Source organism: Pelodiscus sinensis, chromosome 1 (assembly GCF_052426305.1).
Source record: "Pelodiscus sinensis isolate ZL-2025 chromosome 1, ASM5242630v1, whole genome shotgun sequence".
NCBI classification, from domain to species: Eukaryota; Metazoa; Chordata; order Testudines; family Trionychidae; genus Pelodiscus; species Pelodiscus sinensis.
Window position 1 is genome coordinate 269,350,717 of NC_143052.1, and position 26,121 is coordinate 269,376,837.

General features: G+C 43.5%; 1 protein-coding gene across 3 annotated transcripts in view; it reads right to left on the minus strand.

Annotated features, from left to right (window-relative positions):
• Window positions 1-26,121, minus strand: part of NDFIP2 (Nedd4 family interacting protein 2) — an 83,671-nt gene that overhangs the window by 41,513 nt on the left and 16,037 nt on the right. For 2 of the 3 annotated variants that reach the window (XM_075918832.2, XM_075918833.2), the window contains exons 2-3: window positions 10,715-10,801; window positions 2,381-2,534 (exon numbers count right to left, since the gene is read on the minus strand). In XM_075918832.2, coding sequence (XP_075774947.1) covers window positions 2,381-2,534; window positions 10,715-10,801 — 241 coding nt within the window. The remainder of the gene's footprint in view (window positions 1-2,380; window positions 2,535-10,714; window positions 10,802-26,121) is intronic. The other variant, XM_075918834.2, reaches the window with a different exon arrangement.

The window sequence follows — 26,121 nt, forward strand, 5'->3', positions numbered from 1 at the left end:
TCCTAGTATGAATTTCCCATTCATGTTCTATTGCAAACTGGTGACTAAGGGTATCTTCAATAACACTCTTGACGCCAAGTAGGTATGATGCGGTGATGGTAAGATTGTTGTGGATACACTAGTTCCACAGGCATACAGTCTCTGAACAGAGCGCAAGAATGTGTACCTCCCTGTCAATGGATGTAAAACGAGGTAGTGAAACTGTCTGTAAGGATGCGTACCATGGAACCCTGGATGTGTTGAAGGAAGTGTTTGCAGGTGTTGTGCACAGCTCAGAGCTCCTGAAGACTGATGTGGAGCCTGGACTCATTGGCAGACCATTTGCCCTAAGCAAAGCGACGTTGGAAACAGCATCCCAGCCGAAGTGCGATGCATTCATGGTAATGTGGCTGGATGCCTGTGTCTCATGAAATAGGATACCAGGTATGAGGTTCCTTAGATTGATCCACCAGTGCAAGAACAAAACGACACTCAGGGGAACTGAGATGTGACTGTGCACACAGTGTTTGGACAGCGTGCAGACCAAGGCAAGCCAGCGTTAAAGGCACCTGAAGTGCAGACACGTATGTCAGATGAAGTATGCTGTAGCAGCCATGTGTGCCATAAGCTGAAGGCAGGTAAGTATTGGGATCGTGGGACTCAATACCCTGGCTGGAGCCAAGATTTTTATTGCTTCAACGCGTTGGTTTGGCTCGTGCTGTGGTACAATCAAGACAAGCTCTATGAATTCTAGGGATTGGGTCGGTCAGAGGGTAGACTTCTGCTCACTGATAATCAGGCTGAGAGATTTGAAAAAGCCCTTGGTAAAGAGCATCTCTCGTGGCCTCCTGTGAAGGGCTGCAAATGAGACATTTTTTAGGTATGGAAATATAATGATGCCTTTGCTGCTGCTATAGCCAAGGTCTTGGAGAAGACTCTGGGAGCAGATGAAAGTCCAAAAGGCAGAACTCTGTAACTGGTCTGAAGACAGAGAAAAGTGGAGGAAGTGTCTGAGAGTTGATATATGGTTATATGAAAATACGCATCTTGGAGGTCGAGTGCTGCAAGCCAGTCTCCCTCCTCCAGTGCCAGGGTAATTGCCACAAGTGAGACCATCTTGAATCACTGTTTGCGGAAGTATTTGTTTAGATGGCGGAGATCAAGGATGGGTCTCCAGATGCCTGTTCTTTTTTCTGTGAGGAAGTAATTTGAGTAAAATCCCCTGCCCTGATATTGCCCGGGTACCCTCTCTATAGCTCCTATGCGTAGGACACCTCTTGAAGGAGCAGAATTCGAGAGGGGGATCTCTGAAGAGAGATGGGGAAGGTTGGAGGAACTGAAATCAGAGCAATAGAATATCTGCACTTTATCATCTCTAGGACCCAGCGGTCAGTGGTAATTGCTGCCCACTGGATGTAAAAAGGGCACAAATGGTGATGGAATATGGCATATTTAGAAGACACTGGTTGAGTGGAGAGATTGTGCAGGCCACCAACCAAAGCCTCAAACCTGCTGCTTGGAGGTTGGATGAGTGTTATTGGTTCGTTGGCGCTGGTTTCTTTTCCTGGCGCGATTACAGTCGAATGGCCTTTGATATTGCTGCCTACCAAATGTCAAGTCTCTCTCTCTCTGGCAGGAAGTACACCGTCTCCTACGACATGGGGGCATATACATCCCCAAAGTGTGTAAGGTGGTCTGCAAGTCCTTGCTGGAGTGAAAGACTTCATCTTTTTTTTTCACAAAGAGCTTATCTTTCTCAAATAGTAGATCCTCCACTTCGGTCTGGAGCTCTTTGGGGACCCTTACTGCTTGTAATCACAACACATGCCTCATCACAATAGATGTTGCAGTTGCTCTCACAGCTGTGTCAGCAGAGATGAACACCATTTGCAGTACTGTGCAAGATGGAGTATCGCTTTCCTGCACTACAGATTCCTTAATTTGCTCCATATTCACATACTAACAAACACAACAGTTTCAAGATATTTAACTTATATACCCAAGTGTACAAAATATTAATTCATTGCAAAACCAAGCAATATTAGAAAATGTATAGATTTGCTTTCCTTTATACTGCAGCATCAGCATATAACAGGTTTCTGCAGCTGACAGTGATGGTAGCACAGGTGTTTCTCTTGCAAATACTTCCTATGTGCAGACACATATTCATGATATTCACAGGGGAAATGTTTGCAGGATCAGGGCCGCAATGCATACTTCGGGACTACTCTGAACAAGAGCGAACAAGCAATTGTGGAATTAAAAGTATACACATATCAGATAATAGTAAGCATGAAAAAGATGGGATCATATTACCCCACAATGAGTAGCTGATGGAGAGATGCAGATATCCTCAAACAGTACTACTAGCTAAAGCGGTTACATAACCAAGAAAAAGTACCTGAGGTCACAGCTGCTTCTCCAGAAATACTACAGTAAGGTGGAGGAGAAACATCTGCTTCAGATAAAGTTGCTGGCTGAGAAGTTTGTGCAATCTCTGTAGAAGTGGATGGTTGCTCAACTGTAGATTCTGGAGGATCATCTTCATTGTGAAGCTTTAAAAAAAAAAAATCCACATTTCAGAAGATTCTTTACGTACAAGTTAAATGTTGACATTAACCTCTTCAGATTTTATTGAAGAATAGCAATTTACCACTATTTTTAGGTTACTGGAATCATTTAAAGCTTCTACTAATAAATTCAGGGATTATGCTAATATACCCAACAGTTAAGATTTAACAGACACAAGACGCTTTTATCAAAGTGCTTCCAAGAGTAACCTTTAAACAATCACTTCAAAAGTACCTCAGGTGTTCAGTACAATTCCATTCTATTTTAAAGCCTATCCTGCTAGTTTCTGAAACTTAAAATGGGTTTCACTAAACACTCAAGTGCAAAGCCTTGGTTTTTTGTTTTTTTTAAAGTATTAAAGATTCTAAATCATTAAAGAATTCATGATGTGTAGATCAGCGGTTCTCACTTGGCTCACTGCAAACCTTTCCACGGACCACCAGTTACTAATGGAAACTCTCCATTAGCTACATAATTATGCCCAAGCCATTCTGCGAGTGACGCAGCTAGAGAGAATGGTTTAATTTAAAATATTAAACAGATGAAGTGTTAACTCTATTTAAAATGAAGTTTGGGAAACTAACCAAAGAAAAATATTAATTCATGACCAACACAAAATGTTTCAATGTTTTTCTTTATTTATGGCAGAGACCACTGACCAACAGAAAAATCAGATGGGAACCACATAAGTGAGAAGCAAAAAAAAACAAAAACAAAAAAACAAAAAACAAAACTCCTCCAAAAATCCCCAATCCTCACTCATATGGCTCCCAATTGAGACACCTCACTCCTCAGGTGCTCTAGCCCCATAGGGTGAGGGGGAGAGACAGGGAGGACTGCGGTTCAGTGTTCCGATAGACATAGGTGTTCATAGCACATTTCATTAGGGTGTGAACCCAGGGAATTTTATTTTTAAAAGGCGAACATTTCCTGAATACTCAGTCATAAAGGACATTATTTTTATTCATCAAACAAACTAAAGAAACTAAACTCAACTGAACTTTAATTTTTAAAAAAATTAAACAACTAAACTTTATTTAAAAGAGTGTATCGTGCAATTAAAACAAAACGCAAAGCCGCTTTTTTTTTTTGAGACATTAGGGTGTGCCTGGGCACACCCAGCACACCCCCTCCACACGCCTATGCCCATAGGTCAGATTTACTCTTCCAGGGTTCTAGGGCTAGTGGATTTTGTGTTCTCTCCCTCCCCTCCCCCCCTCAGCTCTGGGATGGGGACAAAAAATGACGGGTTCAGCATGCAGGACAGGGCTGCCAGTGAGTGGGATAGGGATGCAGGATCTGGGTGGGAGGTGGGGTGCAGGAGAGGGTGAGGGTGCAAGGGCTGGGTAGGAGGTCAGATGCAGGAGCAGGTTGGGGAACAGGGTGTCTGGCCAGGAACAGGGTCTAGGAGCAGGCTGGGGGTAGAATGTCTGGCCGGGAGGAAGGTGCAAAAAGGGGGAGGGGTACAGAGTCTGGGCATAAGAGAATGGGGGGGATGGGGGACACACTTATTGCTTTCACATGCTGCGCTGCTCCCAGTCATGCGTCCCTGATTCCGCCAATAGGAGCAGCAAAGAAAGCCTCCAGACAGCACATCCATGCTGTTCCCCCCACCTGAAAAGAGGGAGCAGCAGCACACAGAGCTGCTCCTGGCTCCGCTTCTTCCTTGTGAGCTGGATCCAGAAGGAAAGTTGGGGGCTATCTCCTCTCTCCTACCTGCCTCACCAGTGGGAAGCCAGAACTGGCATCCCAACTTGGGGGGGGGGGGGGGGGGGGGGGGGGGAGAGGCCACGAGGCTGGAGCATTGGCACAGGCTCTCTGTTGCAAGGGGAAGCACAAAGAGGAGGTGGGCTGCAGACCACCTGGAAGGTGGGGGTCTGCGGACTGCAGTTTGAGAACCAATGGTGTAGAGCAGGGGTCTCCAAACTACGGCCCGGGGGCCGGATGCGGCCCGCGAGGCCCTCTCATCCGGCCCGTGGAGACCTTTTTGGATTCAAAGGCAGAAGAAGTGAGATTGTTTCAAAACCCATTTGAAGCAGATGTGGCCAGTTGCCCAGATGAACTGCAGCTGGAAGTCATTGAGTTGCAAGCAAATGACCTCCTTAGGGACAAGTTCAAAATAGGACTGGTGGGTTTTTACCAGTTTTTGCCCAAGGAAGACTTTCCTAATGTCAAAACTTTTGCATCAAGGTACCTTTCAATCTTTGGAACAACATACCTGTGTGAACAAACATTTTCAAGAATGAAATACGTGAAGAACAATTTGAGAACAAACTTGTCCGATGATAATCTCAGGTCACTGTTGATGTTAGGGACAACAAATCTAAAGCCAGAAATGTCTGCTATTTTGGCATCCAGGAAACAATTTCACCATTCACACTAATACAGGTGTTCATGTGTAGTGTATGAATGTGTTATTAAATAATAACTGAATAAAATAATATTAAATAAATAATTAAAAACAACATCCATGTTTTGATTGTTTTTTATTTGGACCTCAAGTGTGTAGTCGGCCCCCGAACTGCTGTTTGATAGTTAATGCGGCCCTCGGGCTGAAAAGTTTGGAGACCCCTGGTGTAGAGGAACAAAATGAATTCATTTAAAAACAAAAAACAACTCTTACCCTTTCACCATATTAATACAAAGATAGGTAATACACCCTAGTCTGTTTCTTTGTTATGACTATTTGGGATTGGAATCCTTGCATATTTTGTTTTATGGTCTTCTCAAGTTCTCAGTCAACTGTCTTACTAAAGACACTGCCTCTACCAATAATCTTTCCCACATACGTTTATAGTCAACACCTAAAGCATAGCAGGATTACCCCCACCCCCCAAAAAAACCCTTTGTATTTTAGAGCTATATTAAAGTAAAGTACACAAATCAACAGAATCTATAAGAAATGAATTTGCGTGGGAAAGTATAATGACTTAAGAAAAAAGAGTAAACCCTATTTGGCCATGATGCTGCGCTAATCCCCTTAAGTAGAAAAAAATCATCCTGGTGATTTGAGCCAAAAAACAAGTATTCTTCAGAATATAAAAATCCAAGTTAAATTTAACAGCTTGCTGTCCTTTCTGTGTCAGGCAGGCAGAATAGGTGAATTAGGAGAGCTACAAGATTTGAAGAGCAAAAAGCTAAAGAGACACCAAATATATGATATAAAATATATCAAAAAGCAAAAAATAAGATTGGTGAGGTTTTTTTGGATTAACAGAATAAGGAAGACAAAGACAAGTTACATCTTTACTTCAGTCTGCAACGCAAGATAGATTGCTGAGATGGCTCTCAGTCTTACTCTTAAGAAAGAAAAAGTGCTGTTGGAGATAGATGTGTCAAAAAAGGTGGTTGTTGAACAAACTTGGTAAGGGATAACAAAGTCCCCAAACATTTGGAGGAACTTTAAAAATAAAAGACATCACCTAATATACCATGGAGTACTAAAGAGATGCAAATATTGCTTCAGTAATTTTTTTTTTTTTTTAAAGGCAATAGGTAATATTGGGGGCATTACAGACTAATAAAACTTAGTTCCATTACAGGTACATTGTATGAAATAAGAATTTCAATACACCTTGAAGAAAATTATACAGGGACAAGCTAGTGTGATTTCAGAAAAGGAAAACTATTAAAACTCTTAAAATGTTTCACAAAGTAACTCATAAAATTTGATATAGATTTTCAAAATAAGCCTTGGTCAAGAATCCCTCACGACTTATTATTTAAGTACCTACTTATGCATCAGATGAGAAGTAAATATACCATCATGAATTAGGAAGTGGGTAAAAAACAGAAAATAGGTAAGAATTAGGGATATAAACATAATTTTACAAGTTAACTGTTCAGATGATTAAAATTAAATTAGTGGATTAAAGGGAAAGAGACTGGAGTCGCAGGGACCAGCACAATCAGAGCTTAATGGATAAGGAGGGTCAACAAGAAAGAGTAATGCTAGTTAACTGTTCACTTTCTCCTTCTAGTAATGTAATCAACTGTTATGACAAAGGATTAATACTAGGGTACACAAGGATATATTGCAAGACTTGCAGTATCTTATTATTGTTCTAAAAGATTGGATTGTGACGGGGTGCGGTCACAGATGACCTCTCGGGGTGCCTCCCAGGGTGCTGACATGGCCACTGACAGTCGCCTTCCTGCTCTCTGGGGCTCCTCACTGCCCAGTACCGCTGGGCCAGCTTCGCTGGTCTCCTCCAGAAAGGCCCCGAGCTCAGGTCCCTGCCCCCACTGAAAAGCAGTACAGACACCAAACCTCTTCAGGTCTAAGGAGTGCGCAGTTTAGGGCCCAGCCTATCCCATCTGGGGTTATCATTCCCCAGATGGGATCATACCCCAAAAAATTAAGTAAGCCACCTTTAACAATGAAAGCGGGAATGTGCACACTGGTTACCCCCTCCCCCAAAGGTAACATTTGCTTACACTGGGTTTGATAGACAATAAAAATGGTTTAATTAAGTTTAAGCAGTAGGATTTAAGGAGTAATAAGTGAAGACAGGCAGAGCAAAGTAGGTTACAAATCAAAAGAAACAAAACTGCTTGGCTAATTCTACATTGAAACCTCAGTACAATCAAACTTACCGTAAAACTTCTTTTCCAGCTGCCCCTCCAAACCAGGGCTTTCCTCCACACCCTGGGGTCCCCGGCCCTTCCTCCAGGTGCAGCCCAGCCAAAAGACCCCAGCCTCTCCTTTCCTAGTCCTTTTGTTAAGGAGTTGAGGCCACTCCTACCAACCACTGCTCAGACTTAAGGACAAAAGATTGTTTAACAGTGGCACATCTAGAAGATACAGGAAACACCTTCCATGTCTCCCATTCACACATTTGAAACCTCACAAAGTATTCCCTACTCCATGTCTCTAATTTTACGCACACAAATGATACATACAACAGCGTAAGAAACAGAGCCAGCAGATCATGACATGAAGATCGATGGGCTTACATAAAATAATTTGCACAAACCACCTTTGAGTTATATATATTCATGTCCATGAGTCCATTTCATAAAGCATGGGGGGGGGGGGGGGTTCGTCACAAGTGGTGAACGACTATTATGGTGAAAAATATACAGAAGACAACATTATTTAGCCTAGTAAAAAAATAAATAAAAAAGTCACACATACAGAACTGGAAGCGACTGTTTAGGAAGGAGCACTGCAGAAAGGGATCTAGAGATCACAGTAGACCACAAGTTAAGCATGAGTCAGTGTGACACGGCTGCAAAATAAGCCAACATGTTAATGCATCCCAGAATCAGGAGTGCTGTGAGCAAGACACGAAGTCATTCTTCCGCTCTGCTCTGTGCTGATTAGGTCTCAGTTGCAGTATTGTGTCCAGTTCTGGGCGCCACATTTTAAGAAAGATGTGGATAAAGTGCAGAGAAGAGCAACAAAAATGATTAAAAGTCTAGAAAACATGACCTATGATGGAAGACTGAAAGAACTGGGCTTGTTTTGTTTAGAAGATAGAAGACAGAGGGGACATGACAGGGGTTTTCAAGTATCTAAAAGGGTGTTATATGGAAGAGGGAGAAAAATTGTTCTCCTTGGTCTTTGATGGTAGGACAAGAAGCAATGGGGTTAAACTACAGCAAGGGAGGTTTAGGTAGGACACTGACCATCCTGACAATTAGGAAGTTTTTCCTAAACACTGGAATAAATTGCCTAGAGGGTTGTGGAATCTCCATCACTGGAGATATTTAATAGCAGGTTCGACAGACATCTATCAGGGATGATCTAGATCATGGGTTCCCAAACTGGGTGGTGTGCCCCCCTGGGGAGGATGAAGAAATTCCGGGGGGGGGAGGGAGAGGGAGGAGGGTTAGGCGACCCAGCCACACCCTCCCCATCAATCCCACCCCAAATTTTGCTGCTATTATTTTGGGGAGGGAGGTGTGAGGGTTTCTCAAAAACCAAAAAGGGGGCGTGATGCTGAAAAGTTTGGGAACCACTGATCTAGACAGTGCTTGGTCCTGCTGTGAGGGCAGGTGACTGAACTCAATGACCTGAAGGTCCCTTCCAGTTCTAGGATTCTAAGTAAGGACTCGAAAAAACCCTGTGGAACTTCAGAATGACTCAACAACTTATGTATATGGGAGAAAACTGAAAAACAAAATTTTATTATTACAACTATTAGGGGAAAGCGGAACAAACCAGACTGTACTAATACATATTGCTAGGATTTGAATTGACTGACTTCAGAAGAAATATCTGGGTACTATATTGGAGAGAGTTCCAAGGGAAGAAAAAGTGTTGGGAAATACAGGAAATCTGTTTTGTAGATATTGATGGTATACCCGCATTTGGAATGCTCTGTGCAGTTCTGATGATCCTAGCTCAAAAACAAATGAAAATAAGAGGTGTCTAATACAAAGGTGTCAAACGTTACAGGCAACAAAGAAAAACTTCCCTATACAGAGACTGAAAAGGCTGCAGCTATTCAGTGTTTTGATGAGGCATAATGGAGATATATAATTTTCTGCTCATTCATTCAACACATCTATCTTCTTTTTTATTATAAAAGCAATGGCTCAGTCTATGAAATTGAAAGACAACAAATTATACAAGGCCACACTTAAATAAGCAATGCCTACAAAACTCACTGCCACAATGTATCACGGAGGCCAGAGCTTAGTATGATCAAAAGAATTAGCCAGTTACATTAGGCAGAAAAATCTGAAGGTATGCAATCATATCCTCTTCTATACTTCAAGACATAATCCTCATCAGTTAATGATTGGTTCAAGAAGTCTAAGGCAATGCTTTTTTCCGTGATGATTCACCACAGGATTTCTTGCACCTTCTCTGAAGCACTTCAAGCCATCCTTGGCAGACACAGTATCCTCCTGGGCTAAATGATTAGATATGGTATATCAATTCCTCTGTTGGCTAAGCCACCGGTAATTTCTAGTAAGTTAATATTTAATAGTACCATTTTTCAGAAATACATCAGAATACTTCTTTAAAATAGAATGGCATAAATCAAATTCCTATTAAAAGAAACCAGATTTTATTTTCACCATCATAAAAGCAGTTACAAAGATTATTTTCTGTGCTAACCATTTTGTGTCAATCCACTATGATTTAAAAAAAAAAAAAAAAAAAAAAAACTTCAGGAACAAATATACTTAGATTTTTTTCTGTGCATTTTAAGTAAAAGTTTTGAACAGTGGTATCCTCTCTTGTCAAGTTTACATTTTTCTCATAGTTAAAAGCAGCAGATAAAAGAATATGGTTTTGTTTTCCTAACCTTAATTAAATTTGCCACTTTATACAAATCAACTTGCTTGACAACAATTAATAAGCATATTATGGCAGGTCATATACTAAGATATCTTGCTGACTGTATAAAGTCAGCTGACAGTTACAGGAGAGCATGCCCCCTTCAAGAGGAAACTAAATGTGCTGACACTGTTTTTGTATGAGTATATGATGCCTGATTTACAATCCACCTTTCAAAGCAGCCACAAGTTGCATGCTCAGAAGGCGTCAGTCATGTTACATAAACTAAAATCTCGAAATGAATCTTCCCTTAGGTGTAGCAGACATTCTTCTGGGATCAAAGGTTCAGAGACAATGGAAAGATCACTGCAGAACAATATACAGTACAAATAATTCATTTCTACCCCATAAAATAGCTTTTTTACACACAACTAGTTTCTTTTTTTCCCCTCTGAATAATTAAGTTTGGTTAAAACGTGTACCTCACACAATTTAAAATTATCAGCCACGCTCAATTTCAGGCCAGGTCGTTTTTCAGTGGGAGAAATTCAGTGTTTTTCAATCTTCTGAGATAAAAGACACTATATAAAATCTATGACAAGAATATTACCTGTGATTTTCGCACTTCAATTCTGATTACAATAATCATGTGTCTTTAAAAACACTGCATCTCCTTCTCTACTATATTTGCTAACTGACATGCTCATTTTCTATTTGACACATATTTCTACAGCAACCAGATGTGACGTCAAGTGATTTATGACTTCAAATAGAACATTTGATACACAAGATGGCATCTGCTTACTCCTGAAGAAATCTTTTAAGTGGGGAAGGGAGGTGAAGGAAGAAAAAGAAATGGCTGCCGATGACCTGCTTCTACATACAAACCAAACATCTACATCATATACTCTGTCTATACCTTTCATTTACCTTCAGAAGGTTGCATGCATTTTGCGTATCTCTCATTACTTGCATATTTTGAGTCTGCCTCTCCTCTGTTGTAATGCTGACTGATTGCTGAAAGAACAATGCAGCTGAATGAGGATCTCATTTAAGTACACTGAACTCTCAGCTTCTCGAGAATAGTGACGCTTTGCTGATTTAAGCACAATTACATCCTCTGACAGCCAAAAAATACAGAGGAATTATACAATGAGAAAACTGAACATATCCTGTGACACGAGGATGAACTGGGGCACATCTAAGTACACTGGAGCTAGTAGTTGCAGAGATTAATGTTATCATTGATATTTACAAGGTTTCATCTTGTATCACATGCATCTGACAAAGTGGGTCTTTGCCCATGAAAGCTTATGCTCCAACACTTTGGTTAGGCCAGTGTTTCCCAAATGGTACTCCGCGGAACCCTGGGGTTCCGCGAAGTGAACATAAAGGTTCCACGAGAACCCGAACGCTCCCCTCCCCCCGCACATAAAGAGACAGAGAGGAGCCCAGTGCGCAAAGACGCTGGCTCCTTCCCCACTGCCCTTTCAGACATCTCCCGTCCCCGCTGCCGTTCTGCTTTTACCAAGGGACCTAGCACTTAGCAGCACTTACTACATCCCTTGGAAAAAGCAGAGAACACAGGAGAAGAATCGGGTTGATGGGCAGAAGGAGGACAAGCAGCTGTTGCTGCTGCTAGGTCTGGTGGTAAAAGCAGAGCGGCAGCGGGGGACGCGGGACAGGGATCTTGGGTTGATCGGGCAGAAGCGGGACAAGCAGCTGTTGCTGCTGCTAGGTCCCTTGGTAAAAGCAGCATGTGTGTGGGGGGGGGGGGGGGAAAGAGTACTATCAGTGAGTGGAACACCAGAACTCCTATTCACTGTGAGGATCGGAACAAATCCCCATACACACTGAGAGGACACGTGGCTCCTGTGTGAGACTAAGTTTAAGAATTCAATCTAATATCAAAATTCCCCATGGATCGTTAGTTAAAAGAAGGAACTTTAAAGAGAAAAGGGAGTACTTCAAACTCCAATATTTTTACTGAAACCAGCAAGAAAAATACTGAGGCAGCTCAAGTTAATTATGAAAAATTTCAGCTGACTAATAAGAAATGCAGGTATTGTGAGGACTATTTGGCATTTGGATTCACAAGCAATGGAAATGAAGATGCTCCAGGTGCCCAGTGTGTAGTGTGCAACAAAATATTATCTAATAGTTGTTTAGTACCTGCTAAATTGCGAAGACATTTTGAAAGAAATCATCCAGAACACAAAGATAAAGACAGTTTAAGCAAAAGCTTGAATTGCTTGAAAAAAGTAAACTCTTCATGTCAAAAATTCATGCCAAATCTGATAATGAAAATGCAAGAGGCGTCTTACAAAGTAAGCTATCGTATATCAGTCGCTGGAGAAGCACACACTATTGGGGAATCACTCATAAAACCATGTGCAAAAGATATTGTAATGTGTATGTTCGATCAGGAGTCTAGTAAAAAAGTTGAGGCTGTGTCACTATCAAACAATACTGTCACACATCGTATTCACGATCTTGCTGCTGACATCGAGAAGGAGCTTATTTTTCGGCTGCATTTATGTGATGCATATGCATTACAATTAGACGAGTCCACTGACATTGCAGATCTTGCAGTTCTGCTTGTATTTGTCTGTTATGATTTTAATAGTTCTATTGAAGACGACTTACTTTTATGTGAATTTTTGCAAACCAATACAACTGGTGAGAATATATTCAATTGTATCTATAACTTTATGAAAACTCATCAAATAAGCTGGGAAAAATGTGTTGATGTGTGCAGTGATAGTGCCAAAGCAATGGTAGGAACAGTGGCTGGCGCTGTAACACGAATAAAAAAATGTAGCACCAAACTGCACCAGCAGTCACTGCATTCTCCACAGACACGCTCTGGTAGTTAAGAATTTTTCTCCCTCTCTTAAAAATGTGTTGGACAAAGCAGTACAGATTATTAATTATATAAAAACTCAACCATTACAATCAAGACTGTTCAAAATTATGTGTGAAGATATGGGTAGTCAGCACACAGCCCTGCTTCTACATACAGAAATCAGGTGGCGATCACGAGGAAAAGTGGTGGTTAGATTATATGAGTTGCGTCATGAGCTCTCCGCATATCTGATGGATCACAAATTCCAACTGTCTGATCGTTTAACAGACTTTTTGTGGTTATCGAGAGTTGTGTATCTTGCAGACATCTTTACAAAACTAAATGAAGTAAATCTGTCACTGCAAGGAAAGAATGTAAATATTTTTAATGTGAAAGAAAGTTTTGTCATTGTCACGGAAGCTACAGTTTTGGATCTCGTCTGTAGGACGAAATGATTTGGATTGTTTACCAACTCTGAATGATTTCCTTGAAGAAAATGGATACAAACTTGATGAAGATATTCGCAGCAACATTGCAGATCATCTCCGCGATTTATACACGAACATCATTAAGTATATTCCAAACATCAATGACAACAATAACTGGATTCGAAATCCATTATGTTTAACAGAAAAGCCAGTCAGTTTTTCTATACAAGATTATGAAAACCTAATTGAAATCACTTCAGATGGCCAATTAATAAAAAAATTTAAAGAAGTTTCTCTGATTACATTTTGGAATGACTTATGTCAAAGTCAAGAATATTCATCTTTATCAAGACGCGCAATTCGTCAGCTGTTACCCTTTGCCAGTACATACTTGTGCGAAACTGGGTTCTCGAACTATGCAGCAACGAAAACGAAATACAGAAGTCGACTGAATGCTGCTCCAGATATGCGAATCCAACTTTTTAGTATTAAACCAAATATAAAAAGAATTTGCAAGAAAAGAAGAAAAAACACTCTTCGCATTGAAAACTATGAATATAATTAATATTATTTGATAGTTTTATTTTTGTACATATTTAATACGATTTTTGTTGAATATAAATGAATGGTGTTATATTCAATACGTATATTCAATATGTTTAAATGAATGGTGATCTCATGACCGTATTTAGCATCTTATTACTACCAATTGTGGTGTACTGGCAGTTTGGGTGTGTTTGGGTGTTTTGTTTTTTTAATCCCTGGCTGGGGGGGGGGGGGGGGGGGGAAGGTGTTCCTTGAAATTTTTCTGAGTTTGAAAGGGTTCTGTGGTCAAAAAAAATTGGGAAACACTGGGTTAGTCTATAAGGTGCCACGGGACTCCTTGCCGCTTTTGCAGATTCAGACTAACCCAGCTACCCCTCTGATACTTTACAAGACTTTTGCTATCTTCCTAACTAATTACAAAGTCATACAGGATGTGGTTGTCATTAGGGATGTAAGCAACTACTTGAGTCGTGGACTACCCAATAAGCTTAAGCTTACTGAGTTAGTTGAGTCACTACTCAACTACTCGCTTCCTCTTCTCCCCTTGTTGCCTCGCTATCAGAGGGGGGGAGAGCAATGCTACTACATTTAAACTGAAGAACCGCAACCTATTGACTAATTGTGTCCTCGATACAAATTGTATCGAGGACACAATTAGTCAGTTACCCACTTAACAGCCTTAGTTTTCACTTGTCAAGCCTGTCCTCAAACTGCTTCTAACATGGTTTCAAACACTAGCATTTTCCTGTTGTCATAATGCGATACTGTATGTTATCACTTTTGCTACTATAATCAATTAGAGGCTTAAAACTGGATGGGTCATCCCTTAGTACATTTGGGTCCAAATGAGCTACTACATACAATTCAAAATAATTAACACTATCCAGTTACACAGTGTAAAAGGAGGTTACTCACCTCGATAGTAACTGACTTTCTTCAAGCTGAGTGTCCTGGGGGTGCTTCACATAAGGCTCGGTGGCGGTGCACCGATCTAACATTGGAGAATTCAGAGCAGCGTCCCTGGGGCCACGCACTCTTAGGTTGCCAGCATCATGCATGTACGAGCCTCCTTCCTCCCACTCAGTTCCCAGAATGATGCCATGAGGAAGCCAGAATCCTCAAGTAGAGGAGAGGGAGGAAGGGTTGTGGAGCACCTGCAGGGACACTCATCTCGAAGAACACCAGCTACTGCCGAGGTGAGTAGCCTCCGAGAGAGAGAGAGAGAGAGAGAGAGAGAGAGAGAGAGACACGTCCCTGTGGGTGTCCCACATTAAATGACTACAAAGCTATTTCTGTTTAAGGAGACAGGGACTTCGGATCTGCCAGAAAAGCGGTGGAAAGAACCACCTTAGCTAGCTTCAGGTTAGAGAGAGGTCCTTGTGTAAGCGTGTAGTACTTTGCCAACGTGTGGTCGGAGGACCGTGTAGCAGCTGCGCAAGTGTCTCTTTGGGTATTTTGTGAAGGAATGTTACTCAGGTAGCCCTGGCTCTGGTGGAGTGTGCCCTTATACTGTCTGGAGGGGGCACGTCTGACTAAGTATAAGAGCTTGATACAATCCAAGATCCAGTGGGATAGTCTATGTGATGAGGCGGTTTGCTATCGATACGAATAATATTGGAGATGCTCAAAAAGGTTTAGTTCATTGCAAGTAAAAAGAGCACTCTACGCAGGTCAAGGATGTGCATTTTCACCTTGAAGAAACTGGTTTGGGGAAGAAAGTGGGAAGGTGTATCGTCTAATTGAGGTGGACAGATGAGCATACCTTGGGGAGGAATTTGGGATGGATAGGTCGAGTGACCTTATCTTTAAAAATGGTGGTGTATGTGGGATCAGCCATTAGGGCTGCAATCTGTCCCACCCATCTCAGTGAGGTAATGGCTACAAGGAAAACAGTTTTCATGGATAAGTGCAATAATGGAGGTGGTGGCCATTGGTTCCAAAGGCGGCCGAGTTACAACATTCAATACTAAATGCAGGTCCCACAGTTGTGCTGGTGGATTGATATCTAGATTGAGTACCTAAAGACCCTTTAAAAGCCTCTTGGTGAGTGGATGTGCAAATACAGACAAGTCATCTATCTTAGAGTGGAAGGTAGTAATAGCAGCAAGATAAACTTTAATGGAATTTATTGCAAGGCCCATTTGTTTAAGGTGTAGAAGATAGTCAAGGGTGGTAGGTAAGGAGGCTGTTGAATGAGGTACCCGGTGGCGTACACACCACGTTGAGAATCTTTTTCCATTTCTGAAGATATGTCTTATGGGTGCTCTGCACCCTACTATACACTTGTGAGCAAGTCAGTTCTAACTCAGAGAACCATCCAATAGCCACGCCTTCAGGTGTAGTGAGTGAAGATTCAGTTCAGTGACATGGGGGCCCAGCTGAAGGAGATCTTTGCTGTAAGGTAGATGCATTGGTGGTGCACAGGACATTGCCATTAGGAAGAGGAACCATGGTTGGCGTGGTCATGCTGGAGCTATAAGTATTAGGTGAGCTTTGTCTCTCCTTGCCTTGTGGATTGCCCTGTTCAACAGGGGTTTGGGAGGAAAAATGTACATTAGGTGGGATGTCGAGCTGATGAGAAAGGCATCTCCCATTGATCTCTTGATGATGCCTGTCCTGGAACAGAATACGGGAAATTTCTTGTTAGACTGTGTGGCAAACATATCTATTGTGGGATAACCCCACTGTTGGAAGATGTCTGCCAATACGTGTGGATTCATTCCCACTGTGTTCAGTCGGAAGGGCTCTGCTGAGTGTGTCTGCCATTGTGTTCAGGGTGCCCGGAAAGTGTACTGCAGTAATATTTATGTTGTATTCAGGCACCAGTTCCAAAGTGCTATGGCCTCTGCACAAAGTGCTCGAGATTGGACTCCTCCCTGATGATTTCTATAAAACATTGCTGTGATGTTGCCAATGAATAGTCTTACATGGCTGGTGGTGATGAACAGGAGGAATTTGATGCATGCATTCCTGACTGCGCAAGTTCCAGGATGTTTATACGTAGGTTATTGTCGGTGCTGGACCAAAGACCCTGGAACATATGATATCATAGGTGGGCACCCTATCCTTCTTGAGATGCATCTGTCACCATGGAGATGGATGGTTCTGGTAGGTAGAAGGGGACTCCGGAACAAAGTTTCTGCAAATTTAGCCACCAGTGTAAGGATTCCTTTACCATCATTGGAATTACTAGGGATTTGAATATAGTGGGTGGACATTGGGTCTGTAAACCTGTCTCAGCCAGCTCTGTAAACATCTCATGTGAAGGCGAGCGCTGCTGACGCCGAAATTGCACGCTGTCATGTGCCTAAACATCTGAAGACTTTCAAGTGCCGTCGTGTGGGGACTGGATTGTAAGGTGTTTACTGAGGCCACAATTTTTTGGCAACTGTCCATAGGGAGGGATAGTGGCCCTTGTTGAGTCGAGGCATACACCTATAAATTCTATCTTCTGTGTACGAGACCGTGTCAATCTGGTTTTGTTCACTTGGAAGCCAAGGTGTCAAAATAGGTATCTTGTGATTGACAGAGAATGGCAGAAATCGTTGTGTGAGCACGCCTTATGTTTTCTCAGATATGCTGTGACAACCACCAGGACCTCTGAAAACACCCTAGGGGCTATAGAATCAGTGGAAGCACCTTGTATGAGTAATGCTGAGAATCTACAATGAAACGAAGAAAATGTCTGTGAGCAGGGTGGATGGCAATGTGAAAATATGCATCTTGCAAGAACAAATCGTCCTGTTCCAATGCTGGTAATATACAGGCAGTCCCCGGGTTACGTACAAGATAGGGACTGTAGGTTTGTTCTTAAGTTGAATCTGTATGTAAGTCGGAACTGGCCTCCAGATTCAGCAGCTGCTGAAACTGATCAGTTTCAACAGCGGCTGAATCTGGACGCCAGTTCTGACTGACATACAGATTCAACTTAAGAACCCCAGGCATCCCCAAGTCAGCTGCTGCTGAAACTGATCAGCGGCTAATTCCAGGAAGCCCCAGGGCAGGGGCTTCCTGTAGTCAGCCACTGGTCAGTTTCAGCAGCGGCTGACTTGGGAACGCCTGGGGCAGAGCAGCTGGGGTGCTGCTGGGTTGGTCCAGTAGCGCCGCCGCTCCTCGGCGCTACTGGACCAACCCAGCAGCACCCCAGCTGCTCTGCCCCAGGTGTCCTGATTCAGCCGCTAGCTGCGCCCCCCCCCCCTCAGCAGACCAGGGACGCGGGGAGCAAAGCCGCAGCGGTGGCGGAATCCCGTGCCTCCCCGGCTTTGCCAGAGCAAAGCCTCAGAGGCGCTGGACCCCTCCGCCTCCCCGGCTTTCCTCCAGGTGTCCCTGGTCTGCTGGAGATGGTCCCCAGCAGACCAGGGCCACCCGGAGGTCGAGGTGGCGGGACCGCTGCGGGCTCCGGGGCGAGAAAGCCCTGTTTGTAAGTGCAGATCCGACATATGTCGGATCCGCGTAACTCGGGGACTGCCTGTAGTGGCAAGCATTACCATCCTGAATTTTTGTTTCTGAAAGAATTTGAGGGCCCGAAGGTCTAAGATTGGTCTCCAACCTCCTGATCTTTTCTGTCAAGAAGTAATGGGAGTAGAACTCTTGCCCTTAAAATGTGGGGAGACTGGTTCAATCACACCTATGTGCAGAAGGTGCTCTACCTCGTGAAGTAGAATTTCGTGAGAGGGGTCCCTGAATAGGGACCATGAAGGGGAGTGGGAAGAGGGTAGTGACATGAAGGGGTAAGAAAGCCTTTTTCAGTTATCTGGAGGACCCATCTGTCAGAGGTTACATGTTGCCAGTTGTTAAAGAAGGGTAGCAGTTTGTGATGGAACAAGTTTGCTTGCGACAATAGCGCTGGAATAGGTGAGAGGCTCTTATGACCCTCGACCTCATGTTCAAATTTGCTTATTGGACTGCTGCAACTGTTGGGAGTTGATACAAGAAAGGTGTTGTCATTATATTTTGCCTCTTCCTTAGTTCTACTGGTGTTGATCTCGTCTGTTGTAATGTTGGGTATATGTAGGGTATCGAGATCTCAGGTAGGGCTGATAACTATATTTTCTTCTTCTAGGTGCCTGGTTGAGGATTCCCAGGGACCACAGCATTCCTCTGGAGTCTTTAATGGAGTAGAGAATGTAGCTGGTGTTAGCTGCAAACCACTTTAACCGTTGAAAGGAAAATCTTCCACTGTGGACTGAATCTGTCTGAGAAGTGGAGTTAAACCTTGACGCGTTTTTTTATGACTATTGTTGTGGATCATGTCAGCAGCGTCTAATGCAGCTTGCAATGCTGTCCTAGCAATCATGTGACTCTCCGATACCAGTGCTTTGTTTGGTGTAATTTCTGTAGTCATATTTGCTTAATAAAGCCGCATAGTTAGAAACGTGAAATTGTAAAGTGGAAGAAGTGTATATTTTGCATCCAGATGAGTCAAGTCTTTTGCTACCATGGTCCAATGGAGTGGACCAAAATTGTTGCTACTTGGTTTTTTTTGTTGTACCGCCTCCACTACGAGGGTATTAGGTACTGGGTGAGTAAATAAAATTCAGATGCCTTAGGTAGACCATAATACTTCTCATCTATTCTCTTGGCAGTAGAAGAGATGGATGCCAGAGTTTGCCACACCATCATTGCCAATTCCAGTATTGCTGGATTAATTGGCAGTGCTATTTTAGACCGTGTTACTGAGTGCAATATTCAGTTAACTCATGGTGATTTTCCACAACCTCCTGAAGAAGGTTTAATTCAGCAGCTACACATTTTAAAAGGTCTTGGAAATGTGCAACGTCATCTGAGGTAGTTGTTGCTGGGGTCACAGACCCTCCCTCCACTGTGGGGGTGGGGGAGAACATTTAGGCCCAGAGAGGCTCCCCCCTTTTGTGTGGGTGGGTCCCCTTTGTGTATTTGTTTAGAAGAGGAATATTACACTCTGTCATTTCCAGCTATGCTGGTGCTTTTGATAATATTGCCATTTGTCTTAGTATTGCCAGTGGGAGTATGGCGTGGGGGGAGGGAGCATGGGGGAAGAGGAAGAGGTACCCAGAGAGTGCCATAATATGAAGGCATATTCACAAATTCTTGGTGATGTCTGGAAGAGTAAACAGTCCAATCTGTGAAAGGAGAATTTTCTGGGGAAAAACCCCTAGAGAATTCATCTTCAGATTCGGATGAAAATCATTCCTGAGAAAGTGATCTCAGTGATGTTAACATAGCAGGAGAGTGATCAGGGTCTAAAAATGGTGAGTTAAAGGTAGATGAGATTAACAAGTCTCTGTGCTGAGTGTAGTACCCAGGTGCTGTAGTGGGAGGCATGAAACCTATTGGAGGTGTTGAATCATGCCTCAGTGCCGAGGAGAGACTAGCGCCGCATTAGGCATCTCTGTGGTAGAGGCAGAGGCGCCTGTTGATATGGTTGGTGCGCACTCTTACACTGCGCTAGCAAGATTGTAACAGTGCCAGATGCTACTGCAGCTAATGAGGCAGGCAACTCGAAGCCTGACACCTTAGAGTGTAGTTTAGCGCATATCTGATTGTTAGCTGCATGGGTGACTCCTGAGATGCCCAGTGAGTCGTAAGTGCTGAAGCACGGTGCCGCCACCCCACTCAGCACCGGTCATGAGAGAGATGTCCATTTCAGTGCTGTAGCCCCCCGCGGTAGAGAGGCGGCTCACTTTTCAGTGGGCTTTTTGGTTCCCCGCTGTTTATGTTCCTCAGGCTGTTGGGACCACGGCTGAAGCTGGTCTGACAGAATTTTCAAGTAAAGATAGCTTGAGACGGAGGTCTCTGTCTTTCCGCGCCCTCAATTTCAACTTTGCACAATGAGAGCATTTTTGGGAGATATGCTGCTCTTCGAGGCAGTGGATGCATTGTGAAAGCCCATTGGATATAGGGATAGGCTCTTTACATGAGGTGCAGCGTTTAAATCCAAACGAGCCAGGCATGAGACTGAAACTAGCCAGTAACTGCTGGGATGTAATAATTTAGTCAATTAACCCATAAGCTTTTGTGTATTGGGTAATGCTATAGACTACATGCCTTCTCTGTCATCCTCCTTCTAGTAAAATTTTTAGCAGGCTGGCCAGCAGCCCAGGTCAGTTCTGGCTCACACCGGGTCCAGGACCTACCCCCCATTGTGGCTCTGTATTTCAAGTGTATTAGGAGCCAGCTGAGCAGGCAGCCCGGCTCAGCATCATCTTGCACCAGGTCCAGGAGCTCAGCCCTCGCACCCTTCAATAGGGGCGGCTGCCACCTCATGCTGTTGACTCTGTATCAGAAGTAGCAGTGCAGAGCAACAGGCAGCTGGTCTGCGAGGGGAGCTGGTTTTTAAACTGGCTCTCCTCTCAGACCAGCTCCTGCCTAGCACAGAGGAAGCAGTGTTGATTGGCAAGGAGCTCCTCAGAGTCCACTGGCTGCCAGTCCCACCCCTGGGGACTATAGAATAGTCAAGTAACTGGTAAGAATTTATGTTGTTAATCGACTATTCAATTATATTTAACATCCCTAATGTCTGTCTACCCATGCTGGGAAATACTCATTCAGCTAGGCTGTGTCTAGACTGGCCAGTTTTTCTGGAAAATCAGCCGCTTTTCCGGAAAAACTTGCCAGCTGTCTATACTGGCCGCTTGAATTTCCGCAAAAGCACTGACTTCCTACTGTAAGAAATCAGTGCTTTTTGCGGAAATACTATGCTGCTCCCGTTCAGGCAAAAGTCCCTTTGGCACAAAGCTTTTGCGCAAAAGGGCCAGTATAGACTGCTCAGATTTGTTTTCTGCAAAAAAGCCCCGATCGCGAAAGAGGCGATCGGGGCTTTTTTGCGCAAAAGCGCGTCTAGATTGGCACGGACACTTTTCCGCAAAAAGTGCTTTTGCAGAAAAGCATCCATGCCAATCTAGACGCTCTGTTCCGAAAATGCTTTTAATGGATAAGTTTTCCGTTAAAAGCATTTCCGGAAAATCATGCCAATCTAGACGCAGCCCTACAGTGTAGATAGTTTCTAATTGACAGGAGTTATGAAGAAACCTCATCTTTTACAATTTATTTCCTAGCAGTCCAATACACATTCTTCTAAACCACTTAGTACTGGATACTGTTAGAGACCACTGGTCTTGTTCTACTATGGCAAACCTTACATTCTCATACTTGTTCATTGAACAAAAAGAATTCAATATCCAGGGATGTTGGTCTTGGACCTTGCCAAAGCATTAATTCCCTGCTAATACTAGGATCAAAAAGATACTGTTGCTAAAGGAGGGGTGAGCAAAAATCTGTAAAGGGGAGCCATTCCAAGATTTTGGCAAAGGGCTAAGGGCCACATGTCTGTGGAAGGGGTGTACAGTCTGGGATGAAGACTAGGTGAAGAAAGGAACTTGAGATGGAGGACTGGGGTGGAGGAGGGAGTTTGGGTGAAGGAGGCTATGATTGAGGCAGGGGCTTGGGGTGCATGGTCCAGTAGGGGGTATTGGTGCAGGAGAGGATTTTAGCCTGGGAGAAGGGCTCTAGGAGGTGGTGCAAGGTCCGGCAGGGAGGTGTGACCTGGGTGAAGGGAGTGCAGAGGATTTGGGTGGTGACCAAGAGGCAGGGAAATGCGTGCAGGGTCAAGGAGGAGTTATGGGTGCAGGAGAGGATTCTGGCCTGTGAGAGGAGTGTAGGAGGGGGTGCAGAGTTTGGGAGGGAGTTGTGACCTGGGAGAAGTGTAGACCACTGAGTTTTATAAAATGTGCTTAATGAGCAGTATGAGAATGAATGTTAAACAACTATAACTCTGCTGGCCCCCTTTCTCTGGTTAACAGGGAAGAACAGTCTTCTAGGCGCTTAATAAAGAACCATCAAGCAAACTGATTGTATTTGTATCTGATATCAAGAGACAAAAGGAATCTTCTGAATCAGCATGCTCACACTTGCTCTTCTGAGTCATTAGAATATAGATTGTGTTGTAAAGAAAACAGAATGAATGAATTACAAGTTTGTACTAATAGAAGCTTTGTATTAGGAGTTAGGTTGATACAATTGTTCATACAAAAGGTATCCCTTTTCCCATGTGTGAAATGATTGTGTAGTTCCTGGTGAGAGGGAGTGAATGAAATGTGACTGTTTGGACAGATAACTTGTAAGCTCAACAGTTTCAGAGTCCAGACAGTGGAAATGGGGAAGGGGCTCAAAGACTCAAGAGGCATCAAGGTACCAAAAATTGAGGCCTAATGCAAAGCACACTGACAGAGGATGTATGGATGGCTTTGGACTGTTAAGAAGCAAGTGCTCTGTTACAAACAAGACAGCCTTGAAATAACACTCGGAAGAAGACATCATCAACCTACTGATGTCAGATGGCAAAGAACAACGACTTTCAGATAATCCATCACCATTTTAACATCTGTTTAAGAGCTGACAAAGCAAAATACTTAGCCCTGAATGGGAGAAAAGTCCTATAAAAGATGGAGCATCTGGTACAAAGATCTCTGGGTCTCGTCTTGTCAACATGGGACCGTCAGTCTGGACTGAGAGAAGCCCCCACTCATTTCCCTCACATTTAACTTGTCTGGACAGTAAGTTAATGTGAGCAACAGACTGGTAACCTTAAGCAATGATAAGACTGGGAGGAGGGCTTGTCTTTACAGTAGAAAAACAGTTAACAAATGCTTCATATTCTCAATTAACGTGGCGTGTTACCTTTTCCCCTGAAAAAGATCCCATGTGCTTCTTATAAACACAACAGAAGGAGTTAAAGGGGTGCAGAGTGCTTGGGTGGTGGCCTGAAGCAGGTGGGCAGAGGAGGGAGAGAGGGTGGGAAGCAGGCACTGACTGAGAAGTGCTTACCTTGCATTTATCCAATCGATATTCCCTTAACTTGTTGACAAGTATATTGTGGGAGACTGTATCAAAAGCTTTGCTAAAGACAAGGTATATCACATCCACTGACTTCCCCATAACCAGAGCCCATTACCTCATCATAGAAGCTAATCAGATTGGTCAGGCATTACTTGCCCTTCGTGAATTCATGTTGATAATTCCCGATCACTTCTCCCCCCCCTCTCTCCTTCCAGGTGCTTCAAAATGGATTCCTTGCAGATCCCCTCCATGATTTTTCCAGGGACTGCGGTAAGGCTGACTGGTCTGTAGTTCCCTGGACCGTCCTTCTCTTTTTTAAAAATGGGCACTATATTCGCCTTTTTCCAATCATCCGCGATCTCTCCCAATCTCCTCGAATTTTCAAAGATAATGGCCAAAGGCGTTGCAATGACATTTGCCACAATGCAATACATTGTGGAGATGATGTCTGTTAGTATTTGTACCATTTTGTTTCAGATCACTGGAAGAAAGTGCATGCAAGCATTCCTTATGGCCCTTAGTTCTAGTAAGTTTATGTGGTTCCTGGTCTCGCCGTGGGTCCATTGACCCTGCACGAGCTCTTGTTGTAGGAAAGCCCCCCAAACCCAGTAGTGAAGCATCTGTAGTAATTGTTGCTAACCTGGGGGGAGGGGTTAATCTGTTGAAAGGGGGACTCCTATACATACATTGTATGTAAGGGCAGATTTTATCCTGTTGGGCATGGATAGGCTTTTGTTCAAAGGGTGGATGTGAGGCTGACAGGTTGTGCATAGCCATGCTTGCAATGGTCACATGAGTAATCTGGCATGTGGTACTACAAGTGTGGCTGCTGCCATGTGCCCCAGTATTTGCAAGCATAATCGTGATGTTATATAAGGACTTGACCATGCTGTTTCTCTCAAGAGCTTGAGTGAGGTCCATCTGTTGCGTAGTAAGTAGCCCTTGCTTTTATACAGTCTGTGTGTACCCCTATGAACTCTAGAGTTTGAGTAGGGGAGAGAGTACATTTTGCCACATTTAGAAGTAGCCCCAGAGAGGCAAAGAGGATTCTGATTGGTGAGACTACTTGCTGTGTTTCTTGTTGTGTAGGTCTAGTTACTAGGCAGTCATCTAGATAGGAAAATAATTGTAATTCGGTTTTTGTGTAACTACGCCATTACCACTGCCAGTACTTTTGAGAATACTCAAGGTGTGGTCGACAGTCTGAAAAGTAGCACTGTGTATTGGAAGTGCCTGTCCTTGATAATAAAATGGAGGAATCTTCTGTGTGACGGGTGGATTGATGTGAAAATAAGCATCCTGGAGGTCGAGGGTAGATAGCCATGTTCCTTCTTCCAAGAAAGGTATAATTGTAGCCAAGGGTAACAATCTTGAAGCATTGGTATTTGACACAGCGGTTGAATTTACAGAAATCCAGTATACGTCTCCATCTGCACGAATTCTTGATTGTAAGGAAATAATGTGAATAGAAACTCTTTCCCATGTTGTTTCGGCACCTCTTCTATAGCCCCCGTGGTAAGGAGGTGCTCTGCCTCTTGCAGAAGTAGAGGCTTATGAGAGAGATCCCTGAAAAAGTACAGTTTGAGGGATGGGATAAGGGGGGAAGGGGAATGGTTGTGAATGGGATGCAACGACCGGTTTTTACGATTTCTAGCACCCATTTGTCAGTCATGATGTTCAACCAGGCTGCATAGACATTGTTTAGTCTGTTGCCAAATGGTGCTGATGATCCTGGCTGCTGCCTTGGAAATATTGGGGTTGTCTGACCCTCGACCAGGACTTCAAAACAGCTGTCTGGATGTCCATGGTTGCTATGTGGATGATGGTTCCAATGTCTGGTCTGTCGCTGACGTCACCTGTTGTCATACTGCCATTGTTAAACAATGAAGGTCTGTATCTTTGTTGGAATGATCTGGATTTTTTCCCCCATTTTATATCAGGTACCTGGATGCCCAATGTTCTAAGTGTGGCTCTAGAGTCCTTGGCTACGTCTACACTGGCCCCTTTTCCGGAAGGGGCATGTAAATTTCACCAGTCGTCGTAGGGAAATCCGCGGGGGATTTAAATATCCCCGCGGCATTTAAATAAAAATGTCCGCCGCTTTTTTCCGGCTTTTAAAAAAGCCGGAAAAGAGCGTCTACACTGGCCCCGATCCTCCGGAAAAAGTGCCCTTTTCCGGAGGGTCTTATTCCTTTGAAGTAGGAATAAGACCCTCCGGAAAAGGGCACTTTTTCCGGAGGATCGGGGCCAGTGTAGACGCTCTTTTCCGGCTTTTTTAAAAGCCGGAAAAAAGCGGCGGACATTTTTATTTAAATGCCGCGGGGATATTTAAATCCCCCGCGGATTTCCCTACGATGACTGGTGAAATTTACATGCCCCTTCCGGAAAAGGGGCCAGTGTAGACGTAGCCCTTAAGTGTATGGAGGGACATGTTTGTGGACTCAGAGAAGAGTTCTGTGCCTTCAAAGGGGAGGTCTTCAACGGTGAATTGGACCTCTCTCAGAAAATGGTAGAGCTGAAGCCATGATGCCCTCCTCATCACCGCTGCTGAAGCCAAAGATCTGGCTGCTATGTCTGTGGAGTGCAATATAGTCTGGAGGGCTGTGCGAGCTATCAGTGTACCTTCCTTAATGTTTGCTCTGAACTGTTCTCTCTGTTCTCTCAGCCATAGATTCAATAAAGGATGCAATCTGCTCAAATAT